This window comes from Marmota marmota, unplaced genomic scaffold, assembly GCF_001458135.2.
Source record: "Marmota marmota marmota unplaced genomic scaffold, marMar, whole genome shotgun sequence".
Classification (NCBI taxonomy): Eukaryota; Metazoa; Chordata; class Mammalia; order Rodentia; family Sciuridae; genus Marmota; species Marmota marmota.
Genome location: NW_026000005.1, coordinates 987,638 through 1,002,155, shown reverse-complemented (window position 1 = coordinate 1,002,155; position 14,518 = coordinate 987,638). Strand labels below are relative to the sequence as shown.

The window sequence follows — 14,518 nt, the reverse complement described above, 5'->3', positions numbered from 1 at the left end:
TTTTTGCTATATTATTTCTGGGTGACTACCAAAATATTCAGTGAAGACTAGATACTGGACAATACAAAAAACTGAATTTTTCTCTCTCTGGTCCAGATCCTCCATCACCACCTCGTTGGCTTGAAGTGATTAATATCACAAAAAATACAGCAGACCTAAAATGGACAGTTCCTGAGAAAGATGGAGGGTCGCCCATCACCAACTACATCGTGGAAAAGAGGGATGTCAGGCGAAAAGGCTGGCAAACAGTGGACACCACTGTCAAGGACACCAAGTGCACAGTAACCCCACTGACTGAGGGTTCTTTATACGTGTTCCGAGTTGCTGCAGAAAATGCCGTAGGACAAAGTGACTACACTGAAATTGAGGATTCTGTCCTGGCCAAAGACACCTTCAGTATGCTTTCCAACTGAATCTTTGCAACATTTGTACTAGATTATTACTTTTCCCTCTGGCTTTTCTAATCAGTAATTATTATTTTGCTTTCAGCTACTCCTGGACCACCATATGCCCTGACAGTGGTTGACGTGACAAAACGACATGTTGACCTAAAGTGGGAGCCACCTAAAAATGATGGTGGAAGACCAATACAGAGGTAGAACTTGAATTAATTTATAAAAGATAACTTACTTTTGGTTTAAATTTTTTTTGTGTGAAACTTGGGAATTAAACCCAAGTGTATCTACAGCTGAGGTACATCCCTATCCCTTTTTTTATTAGTTGCTCAAAACATTACAATGATCTTGACATATCATATATCATACATTTGATTCAAATGGGGTATGAATTCTTATTTTTCCACATGTACAAATTTTTCCACGTGCAGGATCACATTGGTTATATAGCCATGTTTATACATACTGCCATACTAGTGTCTGTTTTTTGAGATAGTTTCACTAAATTGCCCAGGCTGTCCTCAAGTTTGCAATCTTCTGCCTCAGCCTCTTCCATACCCAGCTTGACTACAAATTCTTAACATTTTCTTTTTTATTATTAATGCTAATGAAATGCTTTCTTATTTCAATAGATATATCATTGAGAAGAAAGAAAAGTTAGGCACTCGTTGGGTGAAAGCTGGAAAGACCTCAGGACCTGACTGTAACTTCAGAGTAACTGATGTCATTGAAGGAACAGAGGTCCAGTTTCAGGTTCGGGCAGAAAATGAAGCTGGAGTTGGTCACCCAAGTGAACCCACAGAAATCCTGTCAATTGAAGATCCAACAAGTAAGCAGTGTTGATCATACAAAGGATATTGTCTAAAACTTGATGATGAGACTGTTTACGTAATTGTTTCACTCTTTTCTCAGGTCCTCCCTCACCTCCCCTTGACCTACATGTGACTGATGCTGGGAGAAAGCACATTGACATTGCTTGGAAGCCTCCAGAGAAAAATGGCGGAAGTCCTATTATAGGATACCATGTTGAAATGTGTCCAGTAGGCACTGAGAAATGGATGCGAGTTAACTCTCGCCCAATAAAAGACCTGAAATTCAAGGTTGAAGAGGGTATTGTTCCTGACAAAGAGTATGTTTTAAGAGTGAGAGCCGTCAATGCTGTTGGTGTCAGTGAACCTTCTGAAATCTCCGAAAATGTGGTTGCCAAAGACCCAGACTGTAAGAACACTGTCTTTTACAGTTAATAAGTTAGTCTTTATTCATTGCATTGCATTTTGACAGACATTTTACCCCTTCTTTTGGATTATATCTTATAGGCAAGCCAACGATTGATCTGGAGACTCATGACATTGTGGTCATTGAAGGTGAAAAGTTAAGCATTCCTGTTCCCTTCAGAGCTGTCCCAGTTCCAACTGTTAGCTGGCATAAAGATGGCAAAGAAGTTAAAGCTAGTGATCGATTAACAATGAAGAATGATCACATCTCTGCACACCTTGAAGTTCCCAAGAGTGTCCATGCAGACGCTGGAGTTTACACCATTACACTGGAGAATAAGCTTGGCTCAGCAACTGCCTCAATCAATGTCAAAGTCATAGGTAATCATTCTTTAATGAAATAAACACTATTTTCTTCACATGTTGGGGAAATTAGTTAAGTTTGCAGTATTAGTATAAATGGCTTCATGAACTGGCCAATTTGTAGACTAAACATCCCCTCAGATTATTTATTTCCATGTAAGAAGTAAAGCAATTCTTAACAGATAAAATTGCTAAACTCTTATTAGGCTAATTTATTCTTGTTTTAATTATTTGCATGTGAAATAATGATTTAGAGATATAGCATACCCAAAGAATGTTTAAATGATCAATATTTATTTCTTGTTGTATAAATTCACATTTTTCCATAGTATTCTCTTTAAGGGGTAGTAACATTTTCTGTCCTTTATCCCACCCCTGATAATGTTTGGAAATTTATAGGGCCATTTTTGCTCTGCACAAAGACTAGGAGCTGCTACTGACATTTAGTAGTAGAGGGCCAAGGATGCTAATGTCCTCCAATATGAAGGACACTCTAGCACATGAAAGATTATCCAACACAATAGCTCCACCTAGAGAAAGTACACTATGAAAATTCTGATTTTTCAGGATTACAATAATAATTATCAATTACAATTGTAACAGGCCTACCTGGTCCATGCAAAGATATTAAAGCAAGTGATGTGACCAAGAGTTCTTGCAAGTTAACCTGGGAGCCTCCAGAATATGATGGTGGAAGCCCAATTCTTCATTATGTCCTGGAACGCAGAGAAGCTGGGAGGAGGACATATATACCAGTCATGTCTGGTGAGAACAAACTGTCTTGGACTGTAAAGGATCTCATACCAAATGGTGAATACTTCTTCCGTGTTAAAGCAGTCAACAAGATTGGTGGAGGCGAATATATTGAACTGAAAAATCCAGTCATTGCTCAAGATCCAAAGCGTAAGTTTAAACATGGATATACAATGACTAGTAATTCATATGCAAGTTTTCTTTTTGTTTTAAGAAGGTGGGTTGGCCAGGGACATAGCTCAGTTGGTCGAGTGTTTGCCTTGCATGCGTAAGGCCCTGGGTACGATCCCTAGCACCACAAAAAAAGAAGAAGGTGGTTTTCCCAAAGTTAATATTTTTTTTTCTTGTTCTACAGAACCTCCTGATCCACCTGTAGATGTTGAGGTTCATAATCCTACAGCTAAGGCAATGACTATTACGTGGAAGCCACCTTTGTATGATGGAGGAAGCAAGATAATGGGTTACATCATAGAGAAGATTGCTAAGGGAGAAGACAAGTGGAAGAGATGCAATGAACACCTGGTACCAGTACTGACCTACACAGCAAAAGGACTTGAAGAGGGAAAGGAGTACCAATTCCGTGTACGCGCAGAGAATGCTGCCGGTATTGGTGAACCTTCTCGGGCTACTCCTCCCACCAAAGCCGTAGATCCTATCGGTAAGTTTTGTCTAATGGAGTTGCTACTTTCCTGTTATGAAATAAATGAGAATAATGTTTCGTCAGATATTTTAATCAGAATTGAAAATAATTATTTTTAACCATTACAGATGCTCCAAAAGTGATTATGAGAACAAGTCTAGAAGTGAAACGAGGTGATGAAATAGCTCTTGATGCAACCATTTCTGGCTCACCATACCCAACTATTACATGGATAAAGGATGAAAATGTCATTATACCAGAGGAAATTAAGAAGCGACCGACCTCCCTGGTTAGGAAGAAGAAGGGTGAAGTTCAAGAAGAAGAACCATTTGTCCTGTCTCTGACAGAGCGTTTGAGCATCAACAATAGCAAACAAGGAGAATCTCAGCTCCGCGTCAGAGATTCTCTCCGACCTGATCATGGCCTGTATATGATCAAAGTTGAAAATGACCATGGTATTGCGAAAGCTCCGTGCACTGTCAGTGTGTTAGGTAAATGGTTAAACCTATACTTTCAGATGGGAAAAGCTTACACATAACATAAAAATTAGTTGGGGGTGGGCAGTTAGAAGAAGTGGGAAATAGGTTCAGCAAATAATCCTCAGTCATATTTTTTCATACCATATTTAAAAAAATCAACTAATCTCATCATTCATTATCTAATGTGATATAAAGAGAGTCAGATGTGGGAAAATCAGATTTATGTCAAAGAATCATACTAACATTTACATGTTCCATAGCAAACCATTTCTATGCAAATTTTTAATTACTGTTTTCTTTTGAAATATTAGATACACCAGGACCACCAATCAACTTTGTATTTGAAGATATTAGAAAGAACTCAGTCCTCTGTAAATGGGAACCACCCCTTGATGACGGTGGCAGTGAAATCATAAACTACACTTTGGAAAAGAAAGACAAGACAAAACCTGACTCAGAATGGACTGTCATCACCTCAACACTTAGACACTGCAAATATGCAGTAACAAAACTCATTGAAGGAAAAGAGTACCTCTTCCGTGTAAGAGCTGAAAATAGGTTTGGACCTGGACCACCATGTGTTTCAAAGCCACTTATAGCTAAAGATCCATTTGGTAAGGTTCCTTTAGCATTGAAAGGTTTTTTTTTTTTTTGTCATATACTTTGTTATATATATATATATATAAAATCACAGTTTATAAAGTTCGAATTTTGTGTCACATTTGGGAATTTTACTTTTTGTTTTCTCAGAACCACCTGATGCACCTGACAAACCCATTGTGGAAGATGTTACCAGCAACAGTATGTTAGTGAAATGGAATGAGCCAAAAGATAATGGAAGCCCCATCTTGGGTTACTGGCTTGAAAAACGTGAAGTTAACAGTACACATTGGTCTCGTGTCAACAAAAACCTTCTGAGTTCTTTGAAAACCAAGGTAGATGGCTTATTAGAAGGACTCACCTATGTCTTCAGAGTATGTGCAGAAAATGCAGCTGGACCTGGCAAGTTCAGTCCACCTTCCGATCCCAAAACAGCACATGATCCAATCTGTAAGTAATTCCCCAAGAAGAAAGTTAGGGATAGTAAGCCACTGTACATTTAAAAACCATCAGTGGGTTTGATGTGTGTACCTGCATTCATTCTAGCTCCACCTGGACCGCCTGTTCCAAGAGTTGCTGACACAAGCTCTACAACTATTGAATTGGAATGGGAACCCCCAGCTTTCAATGGTGGTGGGGAAATTATTGGCTACTTCGTCGATAAGCAGTTGGTTGGCACAAATGAATGGTCACGCTGCACAGAGAAGATGATCAAAGTCCGTCAATACACTGTCAAAGAAATCCGAGAGGGTGCTGATTACAAACTTCGCGTGAGTGCTGTCAATGCTGCAGGTGAAGGACCACCTGGAGAAACAGGACCTGTTACAGTGGCTGAACCAAAAGGTACTTAAAAGTTTTATTTGAATAAAATGATGGATATTTTCTAAAGATGGGGCTATTTTTTTTTTCATCTTTCTTGGACTAATGTATGACTGTTCTCTTTCAACAGAACCTCCAAATGTGGAATTGGATGTTTCTGTCAAGGGTGGAATACAAATCATGGCAGGGAAGACTCTTAGAATTCCAGCTGTGGTGACTGGCCGCCCAGTGCCTACAAAAGTATGGACCATAGAAGAAGGAGAGCTGGACAAAGACCGTGTTGTAATAGAGAACGTTGGAACCAAATCTGAGCTAATTATCAAGAACGCATTGAGAAAAGATCATGGCAGATACATAATTACAGCTACTAATAACAGTGGCTCCAAATTTGCAGCAGCTCGGGTGGAAGTTTTTGGTAAGGAATTCTGCATGGATTTTCATAGGATTCTCCCAAGTGGTAGTGACTTATTACATTAATTTTGCTACTTTATTTTTCAGATGTCCCTGGTCCAGTTCTTGACTTAAAACCTGTTGTAACAAACAGAAAGATGTGTCTGCTAAACTGGTCTGACCCAGCAGATGATGGAGGAAGTGAAATCACAGGCTTTATTATTGAAAGAAAGAATGCTAAAATGCATACTTGGAGACAACCAATAGAGACTGAGAGATCTAAATGTGACATCACAGGTCTCCTCGAGGGACAAGAATATATGTTCCGTGTTATTGCCAAGAACAAGTTTGGCTGTGGCCCTCCTGTTGAAATAGGACCAATTCTTGCAGTTGATCCACTAGGTAAAACAAGTTTTTCACTGTGTATAAAATACATACTGCTTTGCTTCTAGTTATATCATTTATTCATTGAGCTTTATGGTTTCAAACTCCCAACAGTCTCAAGATCTATAAATAGAGAGTAATCAAAACGAATAGCTAGAGAGTAAATCAAATAATTACAAGCAACTTAAAGACACCATATTTGGTATAATTCCAAAGTAACTTTGGTTCCAAGTATATTTATCATCCATAGATTTGTGTGCTGAAAACTTTTGATCTACTGAGACTTAGTAATAACCTAGTAATAATTTAGAAGTATTAAATCTTTCCAATGGAATACACTGGAGTTTTGTTTTTTTCTAATAATCTAGTAGTTTAATAGAGGTTTTTTTCCTGAAGGTAAAATGCCTTATGATAAATGCCTTAACCTTGCCCTATCATCAAAAAGTCCCCAAATTGGATAGCTAGGGAGGCCACAAACCAGAAAGAACCACCAAAGGATAGGAAAATAATCAGAGGAAATCTTCCAGAGACAACATGAAATCTTACAATTGTACATATTGATGATGCACACTGACCCTCATTTTAAGAAAGCAATGCCTTTGACAAAGACCTATTCCTCAAGAGACAAAAGTAGTTATTCCTCTGCCACCATTCCCTGGAAAAATATAAATTATATCCTACACCACTGTTAAAGCTCATCTCAAAAAGTACATTAAATTGTGCCAGAGGCATTAGAACAGTACTGGGATTCTGCTGCTTCTAGTTACAATAACTTCAGTAAGCACGGATTGGGTCTAGTTTCACCTTTCAGAACTTACTCTTGGTTCTGTCCTTCAGGACACAAAACCATAGAAGGATTATACACAGTCTCCACTGTATTTAAACCTACACTTGAGGCAATATGATTTGCAGAATGTTTAGTAGCTTTATCTCAGAATCTGCTAAGAAACACTTTGCTCTCAGCTGGCCATCCAAAGCAAAACCACAAACCTATTTTAATAGGTCATTAAGATTAGAAGCTTTCCCAGTGACAGGAGGTAAACAATCTAAAACACTAAATATAAAAAAGCATATGTTCACCTTGATTTATTTTTAATTAATACTCAATAGAAAGTTTGCTAAAAACAAATTCTGCAAGAATGGCTATATTTTGGTAGCTGACACATTTTGAGGAGGATTTTAAAAATGGATATAAGATAATGCCAAACAGAAACCTATTTTCACATGAATAATGTGAAATATTAATTCCTATATTAATATTTCTCTCATGCTCATCATTTAATTTGCTTCTGATTAAAGGTCCTCCGACATCTCCTGAAAGGCTGACATACACAGAAAGGACCAAGTCCACTATCACCCTTGACTGGAAAGAACCCCGCAGTAATGGTGGCAGTCCCATCCAAGGATATATCATTGAAAAACGGCGTCATGACAAACCTGACTTTGAAAGAGTTAACAAACGCCTCTGCCCAACCACATCTTTCCTGGTTGAAAATCTCGATGAACACCAAATGTATGAGTTCCGTGTCAAAGCCGTCAATGCAATTGGTGAAAGTGAACCATCCCTGCCTCTTAATGTAGTCATACAAGATGATGAAGGTGTGGATTCTGAACCTAATAATTTTAATGCACATTACAGTTCTGCCCTTCTCCTGTAAGTTGAGAAAACATCCTTATGAGTTTTCTGCTTTTCCCTTTCTCTCCCTTCTCTTTGTAGTGCCTCCAAATATTAAATTACGTCTGGCCGTTCGAGGAGACACTATCAAAGTTAAAGCAGGGGAGCCTGTTAACATCCCTGCAGATGTGACGGGTCTTCCAATGCCTAAGATCGAGTGGTCCAAGAACGAAACAGTAATTGAAAAACCCACCGATGCACTTCAAATAACCAAGGAAGAAGTGTCCCGCAGTGAGGCAAAGACTGAGCTGATCATTCCCAAAGCCGTCCGGGAGGACAAGGGCACTTATACCATTACTGCTTCTAATCGCCTCGGCTCAGTGTTCCGAAATGTTCACGTTGAAGTTTATGGTAAGTGACTTGCTTTCTTGTGTATATAAAAAAAATCCATTGTTAGTTGAAGAATTGCCTTCTCAAGCTCCTCGGTCCTTTTCCTTCCAGACCGCCCATCCCCACCAAGAAATCTTGCTGTTACTGATATTAAAGCTGAATCTTGCTACTTGACATGGGATGCCCCTCTAGATAATGGTGGCAGTGAAATCACCCATTATGTTATTGACAAACGTGATGCAAGTAGGAAAAAGAGTGAATGGGAAGAAGTCACTAATACTGCTGTAGAGAGAAGATATGGGGTAAATGTTTCTGAGTATTTTCTCACATACTTAAAAGCACATGACTTTGATTTAACACCATTTTCATAAAACCTTGAAATCTAATGGTTAAACTCAAAATCTCGCACAAGAAGCTATTTCATTATTATAGTGTTTAGCACCTTGCACATAAGGCTACTTAGCAAATACCATTTGATATGCAGATACTCTTTTACTTGAAAGATCTGCTGAGGTAAAATAAATTTATATATTCTTATTTTAGATGGGTTTTCCTTTTCTCTATCTTCTTCCATGATTTAAGTCTATATATTTATTTCCCATTATAGTAATACCTCCCAAAGTAAGTTCAATTTTGAGAAGAGTGAAAATCAGTGGAAGACTATTCTTTTTAAGACATTTCTATTTGTCTCATTTTAGGTCTGGAAACTTATCCCCAATGGACAGTATGAGTTCCGAGTTAGAGCAGTGAATAAATATGGAACCAGTGATGAGTGCAAATCCGATAAAGTGGTCATTCAAGATCCTTATCGCCTTCCTGGGCCTCCAGGAAAACCAAAGGTCTTGGAGCGCACCAAAGGGTCAATGTTAGTGAGCTGGACACCTCCTTTGGACAATGGTGGCTCTCCAATTACTGGCTACTGGCTGGAGAAGAGAGAGGAAGGAGGCGCCTACTGGTCACGTGTTAGCCGGGCACCAATAACAAAAGTGGGATTGAAGGGTATAGAATTTAATGTTCCCCGTTTGATTGAAGGTGTTAAATACCAATTCAGAGCCATGGCAATAAATGCTGCAGGAATTGGCCCTCCCAGTGAACCATCAGATCCAGCTCTTGCTGGAGATCCCATATGTAAGTATGCTTCCTTGCCAAAAATCATTTCTAAAGGGAAAAGTTACTAAATACATCATTCTTCTCTTTTTAATTTTCTATGTCAAACTATTATTCATGTTTACATAGACAGTCATAAGTATATATAGAGAGATATATAGATATATCACTATATACACATAAAATCATACAGTCTTTAACTTTTGGATTAAACCTCATATTTTATAAGGAATCAGAATTATAAAAACCTGGATGGACTGACTATAAGCTCCTCTCTGCTCTCATACTTTAAATAAATTTCTTTCTCATTAGATTATTGAAGTCATTTCTCCCACTAAAGACACTCTTCTGTAGGAATTCAACAAAAAGAAAAATGAAGTTAGCTTTTCAATAATATTTATCAAGCAAAGATATCAAATTTTCAGGCACATTCTGTGAGAGCAAATAAAAGAGGAAAATTCTGAAAGATCTATGATAAGATTCATTCAAAAATCAAAATTCTGTGTCCTTGACAGTTAATTCAGTTTGCTGTGTATCTGATTGGATATTTGGTAGGAAAAAAATCAACTGTTATTTTAAAATACTCTTAACTGCTATATGGAGAATATATATAATATGGTACAATAGGTATTCATTTATTCATTCAGCAAACTAGTGTTTACTGAACATAGGGTCTCTTCACTAGAGGGGGAAGAGTTATAATTAAAAAGACAAATAGAGTAAAATAATTTCTATAATTGTAAAACACTTCAGAAATGTAAAGGGTGGTTATGTGATTATTGCAGAGATTGATCCTTCTAAAGAGCATTAAGATTAGCTTATGTTCAAAGATATACCAGCTAGTGTTGAAATTATTTAAAATTTTTCATACTGTGGTAAACAAAATGTGTTTTCATTGAAAAATACGGTAGAACCTCATCAAGGGAATCACAAAAGTACACTAGCTTTTCACTAATCATGTGTAAACAGACTGTAGAGTATCTAGATATCATAAGTAGTCTTTCTTTTCCAGTTGTTTGATTTCTGTGTCTTTGCATTAATGCTAAAGACAAGTAGATTTTTCAAGTAGATTCTTATTCCCTTTTAACATTCCTATTTTAATAGATTAAAAATAATATTTAATCTTATGTAGCAAAAAAGGATTCTTACAGTATAAAAATGTAGCATTACATTACCTTCAAAATTTGATGCGCTTTTTGGTTTGTTTTGATTTCTTATTAGACCCACCTGGGCCACCTTCTTGCCCAGAGGTTAAAGATAAAACAAAGTCAAGCATCTCACTGGCATGGAAACCGCCAGCCAAAGATGGTGGCAGTCCAATCAAAGGATATATTGTAGAAATGCAAGAAGAAGGTACTACTGACTGGAAGAGAGTCAATGAACCAGACAAACTTCTTACTACCTGTGAATGTGTGGTACCCAACCTGAAAGAACTCAGGAAGTACAGGTTCAGAGTGAAAGCTGTCAATGAAGCTGGTGAATCTGAACCAAGTGACACAACTGGAGAGATACCTGCCACTGATATTCAAGGTACTGGTCCTTATTCAGTGTATGCATCTCTTAAGTCTTATTATGAAATTGATTAATCTCCTAAGGATAGGTCAGTCACTTTTTTATAATGTCAGCTAAATCCTATTACATTATGGCTTTACAGAGGTACCAGAGGTTTTCATTGACATTGGAGCACAAGACTGCCTGGTTTGTCAGGCTGGCTCACAGATTAGAATCCCTGCTGTCATCAAAGGGCGCCCAACACCAAAATCATCTTGGGAGTTTGATGGAAAGGCAAAGAAAGCCATGAAGGTAAGAAAATTAAAATTTTCCTGAGTGTCCCACTGAATCCCTGGAAGGAATATTTATACTACAACTGTCTTCTTTTCTAATAGGATGGAATTCATGATATACCTGAAGATGCACAGGTAAAAAATAATAATAATAATAATTGAAATAACTCACAATATGGTTGACTTCTGTACTACTGTTACTTTATTCGATATATGAACACTGTTTCCTTTGTACAGTTGGAGACTGCTGAAAACTCATCAGTAATCATCATCCCAGATTGTAAACGTTCACATTCAGGCAAATACAGCATCACAGCCAAGAACAAAGCAGGACAGAAGACTGCAAATTGCAGAGTCAAAGTCATGGGTAAGAAAGACTTTAAAAGTTGTTATGGAATAGGAACAAATTAGTTTTAAACATCCAAGGAACGCTGTCTACATTATGATTTGCCTCCAACAGATGTACCAGGTCCACCCAAAGATTTGAAAGTCAGTGACATCACAAGGAGTAGTTGCAGACTTTCATGGAAGATGCCAGACGATGATGGGGGAGACAGAATCAAAGGCTATGTCATTGAGAAGAAGACTATTGATGGAAAGGCTTGGACTAAAGTCAATCCAAACTGCGGAAGCACCTCATTTGTAGTGCCTGACCTCATTTCTGAACAGCAATATTTCTTCCGTGTGCGAGCAGAAAACCGTTTTGGTATTGGCCCACCTGTGGAAACCATTCAGAGGACCACTGCCAGAGATCCAATCTGTGAGTTTTAAAATCCAAGTCTAAAATATCTTATCAAAATTGAACTGTATTGGTGTAACCACTGCTTAATGTCTCCTTAACTATTTTTACAGTTCCTCCTGATCCTCCTATTAAACTCAAAATTGGCCTAATAACAAAGAACACAGTCCATCTCTCATGGAAACCTCCAAAGAATGATGGGGGCTCCCCTGTCACCCACTATATCGTTGAGTGCCTTGCATGGGACCCTACTGGGAAAAAGAAGGAAGCATGGAGACAGTGCAATAAGCGTGATGTGGAAGAATTGGAATTTACCGTTGAAGACCTCATAGAGGGTGGGGAATATGAATTCAGGGTCAAAGCTGTCAATGCTGCAGGAGTCAGCAAACCTTCCGCCACTGTTGGCCCCGTGACTGTCAAAGACCAGACATGTAAGTACCAACACACTGACAGAAAATTCTCTCTTTATAGCTGCCTTCCTAGGTATTTAATACTACCCCAAATTAGTAAGAACAGGATATGAGAACATTAGGAAGTTCCTCTGGCCTGAGTGCTGACATGGGCAAATTCCTCAATTACCCATCCCTTGACCTCAACCGAGTTACATTCTCCTTACATGAAAGGAGATGATGTTTGTAATTTTCTTACTGTAATTTTCTCCATGGAAAGCTGTTTTCTTTGTCAGAAGTTAAGGCAGTTCCTCTGCCTGCTCCTCAGAAGGGTCAGAAAGCAACCAGTCATTTGCTTGACAACTGCCACAATGCGTTTCTTTTCACAATCAAATTTCTTTTCCTCCACTTGAGAAAAATAAGTATCTGTTTAAAAAGATAAAATATACATACAAATATGGTAATGTTGCGCTCTCTGATTATTGTTACCATCACTACTGCTTTGCAAATTTGCTCAATTCTCTTTTCAAAGCTGAAGGCTATAGTTACTACCCTCTTTCATACTCTTATACTAAATCTGTGGAAAATAGAAAATTCCTTTGCCTCTACCAGCAGTTGCATTTCTTATGAGGGGAAGTCACCTCAGAGTAAACGTTGTGAATCCCTTTGTAACTCTGCATGAATATTAAAGAAATCATGGCGACAGGGCTCCCAAGCCTAAGCTATAATGCTTCACTCCCTTCTGCCCTTTTATCAGTATATGCTCATGCATAATTATGCCAGAAAAGAGAGAGGCAATAGCTGAGAAATCTAGCCACATGTAGATCCAATAAACTACATGTACCTGTTCCTCAAACAAGTACAACAGTTTTAAAAACAGACCCACTCTTATATGGGCCTGGGATATAAAGTCTGCCTATAGTAGATACAAACACCTTTATCATCCTTGTAAATTGAACTTTCTGTCCTTCAGCGCTTTTTACTCCTAATGATAACTTATGTAATTTTTAATAATCTAGGCCCACCATCAATTGAGCTCAAAGAATTCATGGAGGTTGAAGAAGGAACTGATGTTAACATAGTGGCCAAAATCAAAGGAGTGCCATTCCCAACCCTCACCTGGTTTAAAGCTCCTCCAAAGAAGCCTGATAACAAAGAACCTGTTCTCTATGACACCCACGTCAACAAACTGGTGGTGGACGACACCTGCACTTTAGTTATTCCACAGTCTCGCAGGAGTGACACTGGCTTATACACCATCACAGCTGTAAATAACCTGGGAACAGCATCAAAGGAGATGAGACTCAATGTCCTTGGTAAAGATTGCATGACTTGGTTAAAACTGCATGTTTTTACATCCATAAATAGGTTCAGGCTTTAAAAATCACTCTAATAAAATGTTCCTTCTTTAAACCATTTTAGGTCGTCCTGGCCCTCCAATAGGACCCATAAAGTTTGAATCAATTTCAGCAGATCAAATGACATTATCTTGGCTTCCACCTAAAGATGATGGTGGGTCCAAAATTACAAACTATGTAATAGAGAAAAGAGAAGCTAACAGGAAGACATGGGTACGTGTTTCCAGCGAACCTAAAGAGTGCATGTACACAATTCCCAAATTGCTGGAAGGCCATGAATATGTATTCCGAATCATGGCCCAGAATAAATACGGCATTGGAGAACCACTTGACAGTGAACCTGAGACAGCACGAAACCTCTTCTGTAAGTTGGCTCACATTTTACACCAAAGCTATTCTTATCTATGCTGTTTCTAATTTCTTGTAGACTAATGTATTGTTTTCCCTACAGCTGTCCCTGGGGCACCAGATAAACCAACAGTTAGCAGTGTGACTCGTAACTCCATGACTGTCAACTGGGAAGAGCCAGAGTACGATGGAGGTTCTCCTGTGACTGGATACTGGCTAGAAATGAAAGACACCACTTCAAAGAGATGGAAGAGGGTGAACCGAGACCCTATCAAAGCCATGACTTTGGGTGTTTCTTACAAAGTAACTGATCTTATTGAAGGTTCTGACTACCAGTTCCGAGTGTATGCAATCAATGCTGCTGGTGTGGGTCCTGCAAGTTTGCCATCAGATCCAGTGACTGCTAGAGATCCAATTGGTAAGGCTTGCCATCATTCTCTCTTCTTTTTTTTTTAAATTATCTTCCAAAAGTGCAATGGAAAAGTCAAGAATACTAATTTATACTGGTTTGTTCCAGCTCCTCCTGGCCCTCCATTTCCCAAAGTGACAGACTGGACTAAATCATCTGTGGACCTCGAATGGTCTCCCCCATTAAAAGATGGTGGCTCCAAAATAACTGGATATATTGTTGAGTATAAGGAAGAAGGAAAAGAAGAATGGGAAAAGGTAACTAAAACTTGGCTTTAAAAAAATGTACTATGTATGAACTAAAAATGTAGTAGTTACTCTCAATCCCATTAGCTTCTATCTA

The 14,518-nt window shown here is 38.4% G+C and overlaps 1 protein-coding gene across 50 annotated transcripts in view; it reads left to right on the top strand.

Moving 5' to 3' along the window:
• Positions 1–14,518, top strand: part of Ttn (titin) — a 282,873-nt gene that overhangs the window by 187,443 nt on the left and 80,912 nt on the right. For all 50 annotated transcript variants that reach the window (XM_048808084.1, XM_048808057.1, XM_048808041.1 and 47 more), the window contains 27 exons: positions 97–396; positions 490–595; positions 1,028–1,224; positions 1,308–1,613; positions 1,712–1,990; positions 2,576–2,875; positions 3,081–3,383; positions 3,494–3,856; positions 4,156–4,458; positions 4,595–4,894; positions 4,991–5,287; positions 5,394–5,678; positions 5,762–6,055; positions 7,337–7,636; positions 7,755–8,063; positions 8,154–8,344; positions 8,741–9,170; positions 10,371–10,679; positions 10,804–10,952; positions 11,036–11,068; positions 11,171–11,300; positions 11,394–11,693; positions 11,786–12,103; positions 13,081–13,377; positions 13,484–13,783; positions 13,871–14,185; positions 14,285–14,433. In XM_048808084.1, the coding sequence (XP_048664041.1) occupies positions 97–396; positions 490–595; positions 1,028–1,224; positions 1,308–1,613; positions 1,712–1,990; positions 2,576–2,875; positions 3,081–3,383; positions 3,494–3,856; positions 4,156–4,458; positions 4,595–4,894; positions 4,991–5,287; positions 5,394–5,678; positions 5,762–6,055; positions 7,337–7,636; positions 7,755–8,063; positions 8,154–8,344; positions 8,741–9,170; positions 10,371–10,679; positions 10,804–10,952; positions 11,036–11,068; positions 11,171–11,300; positions 11,394–11,693; positions 11,786–12,103; positions 13,081–13,377; positions 13,484–13,783; positions 13,871–14,185; positions 14,285–14,433 (7,163 nt within the window). The remainder of the gene's footprint in view (positions 1–96; positions 397–489; positions 596–1,027; positions 1,225–1,307; positions 1,614–1,711; positions 1,991–2,575; positions 2,876–3,080; positions 3,384–3,493; positions 3,857–4,155; positions 4,459–4,594; positions 4,895–4,990; positions 5,288–5,393; positions 5,679–5,761; positions 6,056–7,336; positions 7,637–7,754; positions 8,064–8,153; positions 8,345–8,740; positions 9,171–10,370; positions 10,680–10,803; positions 10,953–11,035; positions 11,069–11,170; positions 11,301–11,393; positions 11,694–11,785; positions 12,104–13,080; positions 13,378–13,483; positions 13,784–13,870; positions 14,186–14,284; positions 14,434–14,518) is intronic.